The sequence below is a fragment of the Falco biarmicus genome, chromosome 1 (assembly GCF_023638135.1).
Source record: "Falco biarmicus isolate bFalBia1 chromosome 1, bFalBia1.pri, whole genome shotgun sequence".
In the NCBI taxonomy this organism is placed as follows: domain Eukaryota; kingdom Metazoa; phylum Chordata; class Aves; order Falconiformes; family Falconidae; genus Falco; species Falco biarmicus.
Genome location: NC_079288.1, coordinates 100,519,162 through 100,537,288, shown reverse-complemented (window position 1 = coordinate 100,537,288; position 18,127 = coordinate 100,519,162). Strand labels below are relative to the sequence as shown.

The 18,127-nt window shown below is 41.9% G+C and overlaps 2 protein-coding genes across 7 annotated transcripts in view; one reads left to right on the top strand and one right to left on the bottom strand.

Annotated features, from left to right (window-relative positions):
• UBE2K (ubiquitin conjugating enzyme E2 K) overlaps positions 1-15,143 on the bottom strand; it is a 42,993-nt gene extending 27,850 nt beyond the window's left edge. Inside the window, exons 1-3 of one of the 4 annotated variants that reach the window (XM_056352427.1) lie at positions 15,008-15,138; positions 14,159-14,240; positions 7,473-7,512 (exon numbers count right to left, since the gene is read on the bottom strand). In XM_056352427.1, coding sequence (XP_056208402.1) covers positions 7,473-7,512; positions 14,159-14,220 — 102 coding nt within the window. In that variant the 5' untranslated portion in view covers positions 14,221-14,240; positions 15,008-15,138. Of the gene's footprint in view, positions 1-7,472; positions 7,513-14,158; positions 14,241-15,007 lie in introns of those variants that run through there. The other 3 variants (XM_056352436.1, XM_056352454.1, XM_056352445.1) reach the window with 3 other exon arrangements.
• A 16-nt stretch (positions 15,144-15,159) lies between these two features.
• SMIM14 (small integral membrane protein 14) overlaps positions 15,160-18,127 on the top strand; it is a 55,515-nt gene continuing 52,547 nt past the window's right edge. For 2 of the 3 annotated variants that reach the window (XM_056352472.1, XM_056352466.1), the window contains exons 1-2: positions 15,160-15,272; positions 15,918-16,090. In XM_056352472.1, coding sequence (XP_056208447.1) covers positions 15,163-15,272; positions 15,918-16,090 — 283 coding nt within the window. In that variant the 5' untranslated portion in view covers positions 15,160-15,162. Of the gene's footprint in view, positions 15,273-15,917; positions 16,091-18,127 lie in introns of those variants that run through there. The other variant, XM_056352461.1, reaches the window with a different exon arrangement.

Genomic DNA, 18,127 nt, shown 5'->3' with positions numbered 1-18,127 from the left:
AATCCTTCATGAAGAGTCATTCTGTGAGCATCTCCTGAAGACTGGACATTCAATCACATTTATCACAGTAGCTACTGATCAATAGTATTTTGACTTGTCTTTGCCTGCCTCCTCATTGAAAAAAAATATCCAGAATTACACTATCTCATTTTGTATCTTCCTTGTACAGAACACACAACCCACTCCAGAAACTTCCAACAGTAAATTCTGCCACTGTTACGACTTTATCAAACACATCTCCTTCACTTCTACTGAAGTCCTCTTAGAAAGCAGCTCCAGACCTTGTAATATTAGTCTCAGCAGACAACAAGCTCTTCTGTTACTTTTATTCACCATAATCTACAGGCCTTAACACAAAGTCCCTCAGAGAGGCCTACCGCCTTTCTGCAGTTCATTCACCCTTCCTCCTGAGCCTTCCATGCCATTGCCTCCTCTCTTCTCCAACTGCCTTTTAAAAAACCCTTTTACTTATGTGTCAGTCACGGCTTGTTATTCTCTTCTCTAGTCCAGTACCTCCCACACTGAAAAAATCAAAGTTTTCCTTCACAGAAAATAAAAAGCTAGAAGAGAGCCAACACAAAACTGTAACATATCAACACCACAGGAGCACATTAAGACACGATCATAAAAACTGCACTGTTGTTCTAAACATTTGTTTTCCACATATAAAATACTACTTACTACATTAAAAAAAAATTACATATTCCAAGTTCTATCTTGAGATAAATCTACTTCATGAAGACTGAAGGTACATGAAATGACTAAGTAGGAATTACAGGTGCATTGGATTTTTTTTATGCTAAAAAGCCTCCAAATTCCAGTTATTTTGATAAGTAAGCTGTCAGAAAAAAGTTAACATCAAGTAATCAGCATAAAAATGCCTATTATCAGAGCTGGCAACGTATGGATAGATACCGGTACATTTAACAAAAAATGCAGGAGTAACACATTTCTAATTTTTTTATTATTATTATTACATAGTCAGCAGTTTTTTACATCTATGTTGAACCTCCTCAAGCAGAAGGAAAAAAATGAAACCCCAAAACCCCAAAAGTCCTTCACACTTCTGTGTCATCCATAGCTGCAAAACACATTATAAACTTAATACCAGATGATGAGGACTTACAAAAAAGAAATTTTGAGTAAGGTTATTGGAGAACTAATCAGCTCTACTTATCCCCCCACAACATTATCTTAACACTAGACCTTTGATCCCTGCATCATAATATTTCTCTAAAGAAATTTAACAGGCCAAATTCTCCACTACACATCCATTAGCATCTATACCATGGTTTACACTGTTGTGGTCAGAAAAAAAAAAAGGAAAGAAATTATGTTTATTAGCAGTATTAATAGCTTTGATTCAGCACATTACTTTCTTAAAAAGAATAAAGTAGTGTCAAAATTAATTATTACTTGTACGTTCTAAGTGTATCTGTCTCACCTTACACATTCAGATGCCATGTGCAAAAATTCCTATCAAGTATCTTTGGGTATAAATGCCAAGATGGTAAACAAAGATTTATAAAAACAAAAAACACCACACACACTATACCAAAAAAAACACCCTAGTTTAAATAGAATTAGATTTTGAATTTAAAACCCAATGGTCACTTTTGAATAACTCTGTGCATGCAAAAACAAAAAAAACCAAAAGCAAAACCACCCACAAAATCCTGCTATTCACCACAGCAATTCACTATCTACAGCTGTTGATTTTATAGGTCCTATAACGTGATTTTCCTCCATCTTAAGGGGAACAGTCTGTACCAAGGTACTGCTGTTTTCTGTTAATTTACCTTGGGTTTACAGAAAATAACTCATAGAAAACTCTAGAAACATATGGATACAAAAAACCAGTCAAAATCCAACAGAAAAACCCTGACCTGAAAAGACAATCATAACTGACAAATGATACATACAGATAAACAAGCCCAGCTAAATATTAAAACTCTGTAACCATTGAGGGCTTTAAGACTAGCAACTAACACAGGAAGAAAAACAGTTTTAAGAAGCAACAAAAATGTTAGAAGAACTTTGTAGCGGGTTTACATGGCAAGGTTTTCGTAGCAAGGGGGCTATAAAGGTGGCTTCCGTGAGAAGATGCCAGAAGCTTCCCCCCATGCCCAACAGAGCCAGTGCCAGCTGGCTCCAAGGCAGATCCTCCACCGCCAAGGCCAAGCCCATCAGTGACAGTGGTAGCCCCTCTGGGATAGCATATTAAGGGGGGGGGGGGGGGGGAGAGAAAGAAAAAATATCTGCACCTGCAGGAAAGAGGAGTGAGACCACGTGAGAGAAACAGCCCTGCAGCCCCCAGCTCAGTGCAGGAGGGCAGGGGCGACTCCAGGTGCCAGAGCAGGGGTTCCCCAGCAGCCCATGGTGAAGCCCACGGCGGGGCAGGCTGTGCCCCTCAGCCCATGAGGCTAACGGTGGAGCAGATACCCACCTGCAGCCCGGGGAGGGACCCACCCCAGAGCAGGTGGGTACCTGAAGCAGGCTGCGACACGGTGGGAAGCCCGCGCTGGAGCAGGCTCCTGGCAGGACCTGTGGCCCCATGGAGAGAGGAGCCCAGCCTGGAGCAGCATTGCTGGCAGAACCTGTGACCCCATGGGAGACCCCCGCTGGAGCAGTCTGTTCCTGAAGGACTGCACCCCGTAGAAAGGACCCACACTGGAGCAGTGTGTGAAGAACCGCAGCCTGTGGGAAGGACTCACGTGGAGAAGCTCATGGAGAAGTAACTGTCTCCCATGGGAGGGACCCCACACTGGAGTGGGGGAACAGTGTGAGGAGGAAGGAGCAGCAGAAGCAACACGTCAGCAAAACTGACTGTAACCCCCATTCCCCATCCCTCTGTGCCGCTCCAGCGGAGGAGGTGGAGAAATTGGGAATTGAGTTAAGCCCAGGAAGAAGGGAGGGGTGAGGGGAAGGTGTTTTTTCCCCGACTGGAACCGTAATAAATTAAACTAATTTCCCCAAGCTGAATATGTTTTGCCTGTGACTGTTACTTAGTGCCAAGTGATCTCCCTGTCCCTATCTTGACCCACGAGCCTTCCATCATATTTTCTCTCCCCTGTCCAGTTGAGGAAGCGAGTGATAGAGGGGCTTTGGTGGGCACCTGGCATTCATCAAGGGTCAGGTCAAACCACCACAAATGTACATGCCAAGTTTTCAGCAAAGACTAAGGAATTCTTTTGAAAAAGTTCTCCAGATCTTTCTGAACCAAGGACAAAGTCCACTAGTTTGCAAGGGAGGCCATGTGTTTAAAAGCTGATGTTTTCTATCACTAATTATTTCCCAGCCACACCAAGGAAAAAAATATTACTTTTTTATTCATTGTTCTGACAGAATTTTTAATTGATTCCTTTATGAGACAAATGGGCAATAAACACTTTTTAACCTCCCTAAAATATAGCCAAAATTTTGTTACCACTTTAATACAGCTACAATTTACAAATGTAAAGTAGGTACTTTGAACATCCAAACATTTTATACTGATGCTATTAAGGATCAATATTTAATAAGCTAAATTAAGTAAAAAACACTTCACCCTGGTCTGAAACCATGCTAGTGAAATTAAACTGTGGTACTATTAAGTTACTAGTGTCTTCTAAATCTCTTCTTACCTTCCCCCCATTTTATATTCTACCACAACAGTCCTATTCTATACCAAAATCTGGCATGAATATATCTCAAGTGAGTTACAGAAAAAGTTAATTTGCTATCATAATGAAATCAACAGAACTCGGTTTTTGCCAAAGACCATGAGTACTCTGAGTCAACATAAATGTTGAGCAGAAAACACCAACCTTTCAGCAGCAGTTTACTACATTAAACAATTACTCAAATTAGTAACTTAAACATCAAGACTAAGTTCATTCTTATCCTATTTATTAACCCTTTGCAAATACGTGGATAATTATTCAAAGAAATTTTGTTTTGTCATAATTGTCACCTTATTTTTAACCCTCTCAACTTAGTCCAAGTGATTCAGCTCTCTCCCCTTCACTGGTATGCCAGAAAGGTCCATCCTAACAAAAGCTCACCTCTTAGGCTACTGTTTAAGTCCACTACCAGCCTCTCCGCTCATCTCCATGGCCTTACTTCTTTTCAAACTAACACTCTACCTTCTTAACCCTTTGCTACCCCAAAGCAGTTCAGGATAAGTACATGGCATCCACTTAGCTCACCCTTTTGCAATAAACAGGAAAAAGCAAAAAGGCAGGATATATCACTTTACTAGGAAGCAAAGTGCAGGACGCACTCCAGCTTAAAAGCCAGAATCAAGCGCATCTCCAGAGCCTGAGCTTTTTATTAAGAAGAGAAGCAGAAATGTCATATAATTGCCACAGTCGTGGCTGTGAAATATATGCACTGCACCATCAGTTGAGATCAGCAGATCACATTTGCTTTTTTTAAAGACAGCGTTCTTGCTGACCATCAAAACATAGAGCAACGCTCATTTGTGGAACCATCAAATATTTGGGGCAGGGCAAGGAGAAGAAAGGAAACAAATCTGTCTAAAGCACATAAAAGAGCAGTTTTCCTAGATACCAAAAGGTCAATACAAAGAAATGCGTTTTCTTAAAAGGCTCTCACATTCTTTGACCCTACTATCAACTTCAGTCTTTAAGTTCTTCCATATTTCACATTCTATTTCACCTCACTGTATTATACATTATCATAATGTATGTTTTCTAGTTATGCATGTTTTATTAAAAATACGTCAGATTATTTTTGCATACCAATTTTTTCATTTAATACATCTTGCTAAGATTCTTTAGAATATCTTAGTAAGAGATGAAACATGCACCAACCTTAAAATTCTCTATCACTACACATGTTTACATACAAGAAAAGTACTGAGAGGGTTTGGTTTCTTCCTGTCAGAACACAGGACATCTCAAATATTAAAACTTTCTTCATTTTGCAAGAGTTAGACCTGGAGCATCACTGAGTTTTAGTAAAACTTTTTTATTTAAGGTATCTAAAAACCTATTCTTGCTAACATTCAGCCGTTAAAACGTCACTACCAAAAAACATAGGAGACTGTACTTCCACAGCAACTTAAGCCAATGTAACAGCTGTCAACGTCCTACTTTCCTCCCGCGCCTGGCAGAACTAACATAAAGGAGGGGCAGGATTTTGTGCAAGCATTCATACAACTGCACAGCAAACATAGGAAGTAAAACTACCTTAGTTCTTTCATTTCAACCCAATTCCCCAACCTGATTCACCACACATATTGCAAGTAAGAGAAGAAGCACCAAAGTGAGGAGACCAGGCTGCAGGAGTGTGACACTGCTTCTCGGCACTGCCTTAGGACAACTTAAAAGAATTTTGAAACTTCAGCTCTAGTGTCTGTCTAAACTATTTCTGACAAAATCACTGCGCCAGTCACAGACACGCTGAGATGTAACTGACAGAGGTATGCTGGCATAAGCCCTAAGTGCAGTTATACAATCATTGCTTGTCTCACCAAGGGATAGAGTGGTTAAACTGGTAAAGCTATGCCATGAAAGCTGTGTATATAACAGCAGTCTTACACTGCCATAGTGGTGTAAGGGCTCCTACACAGTCATAGGCTATGTCTAACCATGCAAGATATTTACAGTACCTAGGGGCATTAATCATGGGCAGCAGGTGCCTGACCCTAATCTGAGTGCCACTAGAGATACTCCACATCAGCATGGGCACAGTGCAAGGGACTCAGGTTCTGGGTAACCCTATTCAGGAAAGCCTAAATGAACAAGAAATTTTGCAGAAATGCAAGATGCATTTTTCTTATCTTTTTTTGCAGTTTGTCTGATTCAAACCAACCGAAAACCCCTGCAGATAAAGTATGGTTCAAACTGATTATTAAAGCATACTTTGAGTTAGTCATTCTACATAAACACACAAAACCAACTTGATGCAGACTCTGCAGTCAATTCTCCAAGTCTACCCTACTGAGGTTGCTAGTAATTCTACATATAAAAGGAATCACAGGATTCAGCTCATTTTAAATTGATTATGCTAATTCACTTGCAGTCCCAGCATTTGAAGACTTGCAGAAATAGCTCAGAACACTTTTTCTGTACTAGCTTCCCATATGGACACCCTTATTCCAAAGTGGAAGGGCTTACCTAAACACCCTGAAGGCTCTAAGAGTTTGCAGAAAGGGAGCAAATACAGCACAGGTATCATGATTTGCAACTACCACAGCTACATTGTTTCAGAATAGCCTCCTGTTTACATATATCCTAACATAGCAAAAACCTAAAAAAAACCCTTCTCACAGTTCACTTTCACCTAAAAATAAAAAGCAATATATATTTGGCTTGAACTAACTACCTATTTAAGTAAAACAGACTAATGCATTTGTGGGTTTGGCTCTCCCCTTCATAAAACACTGCACAAATTTATTTTAGAATCTGAAGTCATGTCACCTTAAACCTTGACTTTGGAAAGTAACTAGACTTATACAATCACTAGTTCATTAGTCTTTCCCAATGAACTGTTGATCTTACTGGCTAATAATGAATAGAAACAATGAAATAATGAACACAAATTAGCTTCCTAAAGGATAGCCCCTATTAGCATCGCAACAGAAGAATGATAGGCAGTATGAGCTCAGCTGTCTTAGACATAAGCATAGCCAAACTGGAGTTACACCATACGACTGACTGAGCTTTATGGCATCCAATAAAGCGTAAGTGCTGAATGAAGCTTCTTCTGTAGTCAGGCATATTCACAACATTGTTCTCCTGTGTGGAGACTTCAAAGACTAGAAAGGACCCATCCATGACCTTAATACAATTATCTCGCAACAAACTAAAATAACAGACACAGATCTGGCCCTCTTAAAAGGTTATTTTTTGCTGCTCACAGAAGTATTTTATTTATTATGCAGATACTATTTTATGAGACACTCATTGCAAGCATATTCAAGTGCTCCCAATTCAAATATTACAAGTATTAATACTGATACAATCTGAAGGGGAACTGCTAAGTAAGACAGGAGTGCGAAAGTGGACTACATCCCTGGAGTACCTTACAGAATGCTATTTCTCAAAATTCAGATACTGCCATAGGAGGACTAAATTGCCTGTTTTCCTTATCTAAATTGCAGCAAAGTTTTACCTCGTTTGTCAGAGATAAAAAGATAGCCTGCATAGTAAAGATAAAGTTTAACCAAAAGCATTTTTACTATTTAATACCAGCAGCAATTATTAGTGTAAAAGTGATGAAGTACAGTAATAACAAAAATCCTTACTAGGATTATGAAACAAGCTAGAAACCATTTAACAGGTGAATAAATTAATAACTACACTAAGTACTTGCACTACTTTAACAAGTTTAATGCAAATGAAAGACTATTAGACAACTCAAGGTCAGACTGTTAACCAGCACTTTCTCGCAGTTATAGTTACAAAAATTTACTATGATGAAATGTTAGCTTTATTTCAGTTTCATACTGAGTAAAGTGAACTAACCTTAGGACTCGTACACTTCTTTCCTATCAAAGCCAAACTCCTGGAAACAAGCACAGAAAAATGAATGGGAGACTGGGAAGATTAAAGGATTGGCTGATTCCTACTGTCCCTTAGGTCCATAAAGAGTTGTGGTCAGAGGGTACCATATGGTAGCTGCAGCCTAACCACTAATCCTAAACTGACTAGCTCAGCCCTGTAACCAGTGACTGCTCTATTTCCTCACGTTTTTAAGAGATTACCAAAACCAACCAAGTGAGCCTGACTCCAACAGAAACCAAGTTTTTTTCTATTTTCCACTTACTCCCAAAATCCTTGGGATTCTGACAACTGCCAAGTAGACTATCCACTAGAAATCTGGATTCAACTGGACACACGTTAACACAAAAAAAATGCCATTAACCAAGCACAGGAATAAGCAATAGCTCTTGCCTTCCCTGCACAAATATTCCCACTAGCAATACTTGGCCAACTCACAGGTTTGATCAAATGATCACTAACATTATATGTTAAGTGTTTTGAATCACAGATTTAATTAATATTCATAATACTAGTACTTATTAGTATCTACATAATACCAGTCTTAAAAGTGCAATATTATATTCATAGAATTTGAAAAACAGCTACATGGTTCAGATAAACAGGTGTAAAACTACAAGTCAGAAAGACCACGTCAGAAGGAAGAACAATAAGCAGTTTTCTTAGAAGTGCCTAGAAAATGCATTTTCTTTTGAACCAACTATTCTTTAATTACCAAAATAGTGACTTTTGGACAAACTCATTTGAAGACAAAGATCTACAGATGCATTCTGCATTACTTTCCAGTACAATCTAGAAGATATAACCAAACACATCATAAACAGAACTAAGAAAACCAAAGGTGCACAGTAATGGTGTTTCAGTATCCTTTTCACACAATTACAGGGTCTAAACCTTGTCTTGCCTAAGATCGTAGGCATGGCTTGAAATATGTAGTAGATAAAATTCTTTTTGGCAATGTACAAACCATCTCACAACTACTTTAAAGTTAAGGTAATCTTCATATTTCAGAGAAATACAAGTTAAAGAAGCATTATGGATCTCATATTTGTCCTACCTTCAGAGTTCCAACCCAGAACCTGTTCAACCTAAAAACCCTGACAGCTTTGCATTTACCAGAAAAACCCAGTCTCTGATTTGAAGAGGAAGAGGATTCACTATTGTTTTATAATAGCAGAAACCTCTGAACTGAAATTAAAATTCTTCGGTTTGTTTACAGGGGAAAGTTTTGCCAGGTATGGCAATAGAGTTGGAGCCTCTGTACATTTTCTTTCACAAACAGAAAAAACGCAGTAATTAAACAGACTTGTGCTAGAAATACAGAATAATGTAGGAAGAGACAACAGGTGGCCTCTAGTCCCACCTCCTGTTCAAAGTGGGTCCAATAAGAGCAGGTTGCTCAAGAATTTGTTGAGTTTTGAACATCTCCATGGATAGAGATTCCACAGTCTCACTGGTCAACCTGTTTAAATGTTTGACTACTATCATTGTAATTTTTTTTCCAGTGTCTAGTCAGAGTTTTCTACATTCGAGCTTGTGTCTGTTGCCTCTCATGCTGTCCTTGTACACTTCTGAGACAAGCCTGGCTCTTCTCCAGAGCCTCTCATAGGTATTTATGGATGACAGTAAGATGTCCCTTTGAACAGTTCTCTCAACAACTTCAGTTCTCTCACCCTCTCCTCACACATCACAGGCTGCAGCCTGTTAACCCACCTGGTGTTCTGCTGAGCTCACTCCCGTATATCAATGTCCTACACTGCAAAGCCCAGAATTGGGACACAGTACACCAGATACAATCTCATAAGCATGGAATAAAGGTGAAGAATCACTTCTCGCAACCCACTGACTACATTTTTCCTAACGCAACCCAGTACATGATTGGGCTGCTTTGCTACAGAAGCACTGCTGAATCATATTCCACTTGCTCTCCACTAGGTCACACAGGTCTTTTTCTGTTAGTCTGTTGTTTCCAGACAGTCTCCAAGTCTGTATGTACTGACGATGCATGGCATTACTTCCTCACAGATGCAGGACTTGGTATATACCTCTGTTGAACTTCAAAAGGTTCCCACCAGCTCATTCATTTCTCCAGCCTACTAAGATCCCCTTGCACAGCAGCCCTGCACTCCAATGCACTGACACCCCACCACCACTTTTTTATCATATGCAAGCATTCTAAGAGGCAGAACATTATTATATCGGTACCAATATAATAATGTCAGTTTAAAAGTTTATCTTCACACCTTTTTTAACTTTACGCCTTTAAAAGCATGCATACTAGGCATGTTCCGGCTTTATTCGCACTAACAGTCCCAACTGTACTCACTAAACCTCTACTTACTTCAATGAGACCATTCTTACAAATCAAAAGTTAAGCACATGTATCAGCAGAAAATGGACACTTAAAAAAAATTTAAAAAATCTGTTGCCAACTCAGGAGCCACAACAGAAGACATCTCATTCTTATACATCTGCACTGGTTCTACATGATAGATGGGAAAAAAAACCAAGCATCCACAATTTCCAGCAGTCCCTTCCAGTAACACTAGGGCACAATTACTAATAAAAAGTTTCCATCTTCATCAATTCAACTTCCAGCACCCAAGACTGCTTAAATATAAACAAGACAATGTAATGAAGTTTTTCTGAGCCTGAAGATTAAGTGCTTATGGCTTTTCCAAAAAGCAAGAAAATTTCAGGGAAGCCACTTAGCTTCTTACTATGAATTCACACAAATCGTAAGACCACTACGGGCAATGATAAAAGCAAAGACCAGAGCCACTCACTAGAACTCTAAAAGCTTAAGGGACGTGGTATGGCAGCCTACCATTACCTTTCCCTTCTCCCTTTCTCCTGTAAATCACAAAGACACATAGCAGACTCCAAAACAAAATACTCACTTCCTTCTTGGAAATAAGTACTTCAAATGATGCCATTAACCTACTGCCTCCACTTGAACGCTATTTTGGTTCAAGCAAGTTACAAATTTCAACTGCTACTTCAGGTATCTGCTCATGCAGATATTCATATTCTGTAAGTGCAGCTGAGTTTAATTTATTCTCAGCTCTATCTGGGTTTACTACCCATACAAATAAACCTCTGCCTCTTGATATTTGTAAGAGAAGAACATTTTGTGGTAGAGATACCAGCATCTCTCTTCTTGCTAGGAGGAACCTATGTTTCCCAGTGTGTTACCTTCAGTACCAGAGTAGTAGTTTCCCTCTAAGGTATCTATTAGCCTCTGACTTAGAAATGGCCAGAAAACATCTTACATTTCTACATGATAACAGAAATTGGATGGCAAATTAAACATTGAATCCTCCAATGGTAGCATCATATAATTTCTCTAAAGTGTAACACTGATGCTCTATCAAAATATGAAAACAAGCCACACACTGTTTAACATACCTGATGAGCTACAACCACTTTTCAGTATCAGTCTTTAAGTGACCACACGATTTTTTGACATGCTTCTATTCATTGTTAAATGCCAGAGAAATTATTCCTCTCATAAGATAGCTGACTATAAACAACAATAAGGTAAGAATTTGGCTATCGATTGCAGCATTCCAGTAACTCTATTCTGAAATAATACCAGCTAACCTTCCAATGCTTCTCCCACTTATCAAAAGTGAGATTACATTCTCCCTCCATCTATTTATTGGTTTCTCCATCACGATGCAGCCTCATACTTTTGTTCAAAATATGTTTTGCGGCTTTAAAATTTCAGCCCATAAAACCAAGAAGATCACAGATTAATGAAATGACAGAACAAGAAAAGAGATAAAGTTCAGCAACTGGTGCCTCACCTAGACTAGGATTTGGAGTATGATCTGATTTAATGTATTGCTTACTCATTTTAGAATTTTAATACAAGCATAGTACAGTACCCTTAACACATATGTAACCAGTCAAGCTACGACCTAGACTAACTTAAAAACTTCATCTTTGTTAAAGATGCAGTACTCAATCCACCTTAGAATTTTAAAACTTTTTCTACACTCAAAAGCAGTAAGTTTTATTTAAATCATACTTTGGAGAGCACTCCTGACAAAGAAATTGTTGTTAGTTTCATCTGTTTAATTCAAATATTAATGAGATCTAAAGTTACAAGACTCCAATTTCTTCTAACTTAAGTTAATGTGTAGGGCTTATAAAACTAGAAATAAGTGGTTTTGCTCTGCTTGCTTTATTATCTTGCTCAAGTATGAAAAGACTTTAAATGCTTTTTCAAAATACACAAGAAACCCCAGGCTCAAAAAAAATTTTAAAAATCAAAAATCCCTCATCTCTTATCGGTAAAGCAGGGAGCAAGATAAGTCTAAAAATCACATTTTAGTGATTTCCCAGAAATGCCATTTAAGTCAAGGAAACAAAGTGCTAAGTAATACGAAAAGTATATTTAGCCATATGAATAGCAAGGATCCATAGCTCCTTATCCATAGCAAGGATAAACACAATTTTCAGAGCTCTTTCTTGTCATGGCTTAACTTTCATCTGGCAACTAATTACAACACAGTCACACGCACATACACACACACACCCGTCCCCCCACAGTGGGATATGGAGGAAAATCAGGAAAAGGTAAAAACTGTGGGTTGAGATAAGAACAGTTTAATAATTGAAATAAAGTAAATAATAAGAATGAAAATGGAGGCAACAAAAAGAGACAAAAAAACGCCAAGACTGACAAGTGATGCACAGTACAGTTGCTCATCACCTGCTGAACAATGCCCAGCCAGTCGCTGAGCAGCAAGTGGCAGCCCCTGGCCAACTCCCCCCACTTTATATACCAAGCATGATGTTCTGTGGTATGGAGTATCCCTTTGGCTATTTGGGTCAGCTGTCCTGGCTCTGCTCCCTCCTGGCTTCTTGTGCACCGCCTTACCAGCAGAGCATGGGAAACTGAAAAGTCCTTAACTTAGGGTAAGCACTGCTCAGCGACAACTAAACCATCACTGTGTTATCAACATTATTCTCACACTAAATCCAAAACACAGCATATTGTACCAGCTACTAGGAAGAAAAGGAAATCTATCCCAGCTGAAATCAGGACATTTCTTCCCTGATATTTAGAAGTGAAATTTGGTGCTTCCAATACATACTTCAGACGCAGAAGAAATTAATTGCCATCCAGCTGCTCGCTTTCAAAAACATTTCTGGTTCCACCACTCTATTTCAGCCCAAAGGCGAGTACTAGAAGACGACAGAGAACAAACTTGCTATGTACTTTTTCCAAGTGTGCCTGCCCCCTCCCCCAGGCATTTGTGCTCATAGACCATCTATAGGAAACAGAGGGGCTGCTCTTCATGTTCAGGTGTAGCTCAAAGCATCAACTCGGGCATAACTGAAGTGTAAATAATATGAGCCACTTTGCCTTCAGAGCAGGACTTAAAACTCCTAAATAACAAATTCAGCATCACCATTCATGAAAAAGCCTGGTGTTTTTTTTAAAGAAACAAGGTTTCATATTCATTTTAGTACACAAATCACAGAAGAAAACATTTTTTCCTCTGTGATTTGCAGTACTTATACCTCCATTCACCATCTCACTCCATATGTTTTCATGCTCTGTGATACTGACGCCATAGTCTGACTGCCTTTGAATGTACAAACATTCACAAAAAACCTTTGCAACTTAAGACAACATTCAAGACAGAGGAGTTAGTGTAGTATGTAAACAGCAATTTTATACATACTGTTACATCACTATAACACTTATACATAGCTTGCTGATGGCAGGAAAAAAGAAATATCAAACTCCTCTGTACTGCAATCTTAAAATGCCATAATTTTAGTTTCAAAAGTATTATGGTCTTATTTCTGGGAAGTTTTAGGCAGTTTAAAGGTTATTTCATAAAACTGTATTTCCAACATTCTGTACTGAGCCCTTCAATGCATAGACTAAACAAACAGGAATAGTGAAGACTATGCTCACTAGACCCAACCTTTAGAGTAAGAAAATTTAGCACGGATCTCCCCCAAAACCTACCTAAGTTAAGGTGTCTTTTTTTCCTACATAAAGGGTCTTGAAGCCTTTAGACAGCACTTTCAAATACAGACTTCTGTGTTCCCACAACATCGGCTGTTTATGCAAGATACAAGGTCTAGATTTGCTAGGTATAAAGGTATCCACCTAGAAATTTCTCTTAGTCTATTATGTGATCCTATATTCGCTGCGCAATAGCTTGGTGAAATCAGCCTGGGCTCTGAAGGCAGCTGTAAAACAAGGCCCTTACATTTTTCTAGGGCCTAGTTCAAGCTACATACCAACAATGCTGTTAAGCACACACTTCGTTTAAAAGCACATCAACTACTCCTACCCTAAACGTGTTTTCCTTAAGTCATTAGTACCTTTCAAAAATTACCCTCTCAATTTTCTTCCTCTGTGGATATGTCCAGCTTTAAGAGTTACATGTTCGCGTTAATATTTCACAAGCATCCAACCTGCAACATCATCCCAAGTAGGACAACAATGATGACACAACCATTAAAGCCTATCTGGCTGACATCCACCAACTCAGACACAGACACAGCAAAAGCTGTATTGATGCAACCCTGCAAACGCTGCAACGTTTTCCCCCAAACTGACCAGAACTTCTTTAACGCCCCCCTGAGAGCAGTCAGCTGCTCTTACTGACCCCACATACCTCAGGACATACTGTTCAGGAAACAGGTAACATGACTGAAACGAGTGAGGCTTTAAAAGCATCCCCCTGAAGGTGAGTAAGCCTGCAGTGGGGTAAAGGAAGTTCTGCATTAAAGTACCCTAAATAAGGGATTTACTTACAAGCCTTTGGAAGAAAAAAACCATAAAAATTAAAACCATACTCCACAGCCTCAGGCCCCGGCTGGCCGGCGGGGTGAGTTAGAGGGACGGCGTGAGCTCCCGCCCCCCTGCTGCATCACCTCCCGGCCCGCACGGAGCAGCCTCGCCCCGGCGGGGAGGCGCGTGGGCTTGGCCGCGCGCGGGCGGCGGCACTCACGCGCGTGCGGAGGGACGCGGGAGGGCGCGAGGCGGCAGGCCCCACCCCGCCTCGCCGCCTCCGGCCTGGCGGCGCGATCCCGGTTAACAGCCGCCCGCCGCAGGCGGCGGGGACCCTCGCCCGAGGCCGGCCGGCCTGCCTGCCTGCCCGCCCGCCCTCCTCGGGCCGCGCCGGCCGCCGCTGCGCTTCCTGCGCTCGGGCCGCCGGCTCCGCTCCCTCCTCGGGCCGCCGGCGGCTCCCGCTGGGGGAGGGGCTCCGCGGCCCCCTCCTCCCCCCTCCCAGCGGCTGGCGGGTCCCGTCTCCCCGGGAATCGCCATTCCCCTCCCCGAGGCCGTGGGACGGGCCCACCCCCAGCGCGGGGAGGTGGGGCCGAGGGGGAAGCGGGGTCCCCACACAGGCCGGCGGGGCGCCCGCACCTTCCCCCGCTGCCCACAGACACACACACACACACACATACATACACACACACACACACAAGGGTGGCGGCAGCATGGAGGGGGGAGAGGCTCTGACCTCCTCGCTCTTCAGCACCTCCTTGAACTCCCGCTTGATCCTCTGCACCGCGATGTTAGCCATCTCCGCAGCGGACACCCACTCGCCGCCGCCTCCGAGCCGGGCCCAGCGAGCTCCGCCGCCGCTCTCGCTGGATAACTCCCGGCCCCACCAAAATGGCGCCCGCGCCGAGCATGCGCGCTAGGGCAGGCGGCTCTGCCGCCGCCGCCGCTCAGGAGGGGCCGGCGTGTGTGCGGAGCCGAGCGGGCATCGGTGCTCCCCGACGGTGGGGGTCGAGTGCTGGCCGGTGGGGGTGGCGGCCGGCGCTCTCCGCCTCCTCCTCTCTGCTGCCCCCGAGGGCAGGGTGCTGCTACCACTTGAGGAGGCGCGGGGGTCTCGGTCCGCACGCTGCCCGCCCCGGGAGACACCTGCCTGCCTCCTGCCACTGCTGGCCGTGTCACGGGCCGGGCGGGCTCTCGGGGGCGCCTGGCGAGGACGTGAAGAGAAACGCCTGCAAGCAGAGCCCTGCCGCTTCCCCCCCGCCGCTGGCGGGCCCCGGGGCCGCGCTGAAGCGGTTGTGCTTTCGTGGCTCCCGCGGGCAGCGCGGCCCCGCCGACCTCCCCGGCCCGGCCCTGTGTCCGCAGCGCGCAGCAGGCGGGAGCCCTGAGGCACCGGGCCGGGGAGGGGGGTGAAGGAGTGCCCTCGGAGTGCTAGGCCGACAGCTGGCTGGGTCAGGGTGGGGGTCCGAGGTAGCTGGGGAGAAGTCTGAGGTGTCCCTGAGGAAACAGCTGGGTCAAGGAGCAGCTGACATGTCTTCTGGTGAAGTCCCTGAGCAAAAATAGTTGGGGGGTGGGGGGGTGTTGGGTGTTCAGATGTCTTGAGGATCTACTCGACCTGCCCATACAACAGTTCCAATCTATTTTCCCCCCAGCCCTTATGCTCGCCAGAGAAAACTGCAGTTCTTTACACATCTCTGTCCTGGCGCAGCTCCTTGTCCTCTTCCCACCCTCACCCTTCTTTGGAGACGCTGCTGCTTCCTCGCATGGGACTGGGGGCAACTTCAGGCCCAGCAGGCCCAGGAGCAGGCAAGCCTGAGGAGGCAGGGTAAGGAACTGTTTCTTTTTATGGATTCTGCTACAATATTTTAAAAGTAGAGTAAAAGGTGAATGTCAGTCCTGTCTAATAGACTGTTAGATTTTATTACAGAAGAAACAGGGCCAGCCACAGATGTTGCTCCCTCTAGAAAATTGAAATAGGATACCATCCTTGCTAACCTGAGGTATACAAAATACAGTGTGGTATGGAAAAGCACAGATAGATTTTCAGAGGGGAGCATTTACAACCGTTGTTCATTCAGGAACATAGAGGCCTTCAAGACATTAAGGTCTGTAGAAAGATTTTATAGTGCCTGCTAACAGTGCACTGCAGAACAGTGTACAATATAGACATCCTAACAAATGTCTGTTTCTCATATGGCTGTCATCTGCAAGTGCTGTTTATTTCTCTCCATCAGTATACACAGCATTTTGACTATTATATACACAGTAAAGAAAGTATAGGCCCAACCGATTAAAAAAATAAAATCTGGCAACTATGTACAGATGCATATAGTCCTTTTTCTGTGTGTGGTTACTCCTCCCCTGTGGTTTGACTGGAAAAAGTCCATTTTCCTGCAGAAATGTTGTAACATGCATCTGTTCATTGAATTAGGTCTTCTTCAGACCAAAACTTGCTTTTAATGCAATGCATAATGCAGTTTTTCAGCTGAGGTTTTCAGTACCTTTTTGAGAAGGACCATTTTGCATTAGGCCTGATTTCTTTTTAATGAATTCAAGTGTGATCTTGGGCCTTCATAATAATTTAGACATCTAAGTCCCACTGATTTGTCTAAAGTTCCTTTTGAGGATGTAGACCGTAACTTCTCTGGGCCTTAGGCTCTCACCTGTAAAATAAGGGTAATAACTCCTCTCTGCCTCTTAGAGCTCATAGATGAAAGTTTATGGTGTGCTGAGCTCCTATTTGTCACTATAGACAAAAATTATAAAAGTAGTACATAAAATCACTGGGTTAAATGCCTCATGTTTTTTCAGACAGCTTGTAGAAAGAAGCTGAGCTACTAATATTCAGATTTTGCTCTGAATGACCTTTATAAAGTGTCAGAATCCTGTGTTCCTGTGCATATGCTTGTATGTTACAGGTAGTAGACATCCAGTAACAGCCATAGTAAAGGGCAATGATTTTGCTTGGTTTGTATCTAGATGCATTTTCATGTGCTCATTTGGATTACAAATACCAGAGTTTGTTACTGCAAAAAGCAAATCAAATTAATATAAATTACTGTATCTCCTTTCCTTAGTATACCCCACTCCTTTCCTTTGTCCTTAAATAGGCATCTTTCACTTATGTCACAGCTGTTTCATATTCAGCATATACTGTGTTAATTTTCGCTTTGGTAAAAGACAGATACAGATAGAAAGGCTTTTGGGGGAGTAGGATAGAGTAGTGGCAAATTTTGCCAGGATTAAAATGCTGCATAAAAATCAGTACCTTATGTAATCAGCATGCTGGGGTTATCATTGTATGCCTTCTATACTGTTTTATGCTTTACTATAGTTTACTGTTTTACAGAAGACTCTGCAGCATTTTAGGCCAGAATAGGACCATAGATAGACTAGCAGTCTTTGAATAGGGGTTTTGGTTTGGTTTAAGGTTTGTTTGTTTTTTTGGTTTGGGTTGGGGTTTTTTTTCTGTTTTGTGTGAAATAGAATCTTTAGAAAAAATGAGAACTTAGCCTCTCTGTGTGATTTCAGCAACTTCCACATCTGACTAAACAATATATTTTATTGTAATATTGTCCTGTGTCTATCCTCTGAATTAAGTTCTTTTTAGTTGTTCACTCTTAGAAAAATTGATCCACAAAATATAAAACTATAGTCTGTTGAACGTAGTCAGCTCACTTTCTGAATTAGAAAATTTTGTAGTATATCTAATTCCAGGAGATAGTTCTTTCATTGATCCCATCATCAATTTAGCCTTATACCAAACAGTTCTTTCAATAGCAGCTTTCACAAACTGGCTGCAAATTGGTCTATATTTTTGCCTGTTGGAGCTGATCATAACTAATAGAGTGGGAGATACAAT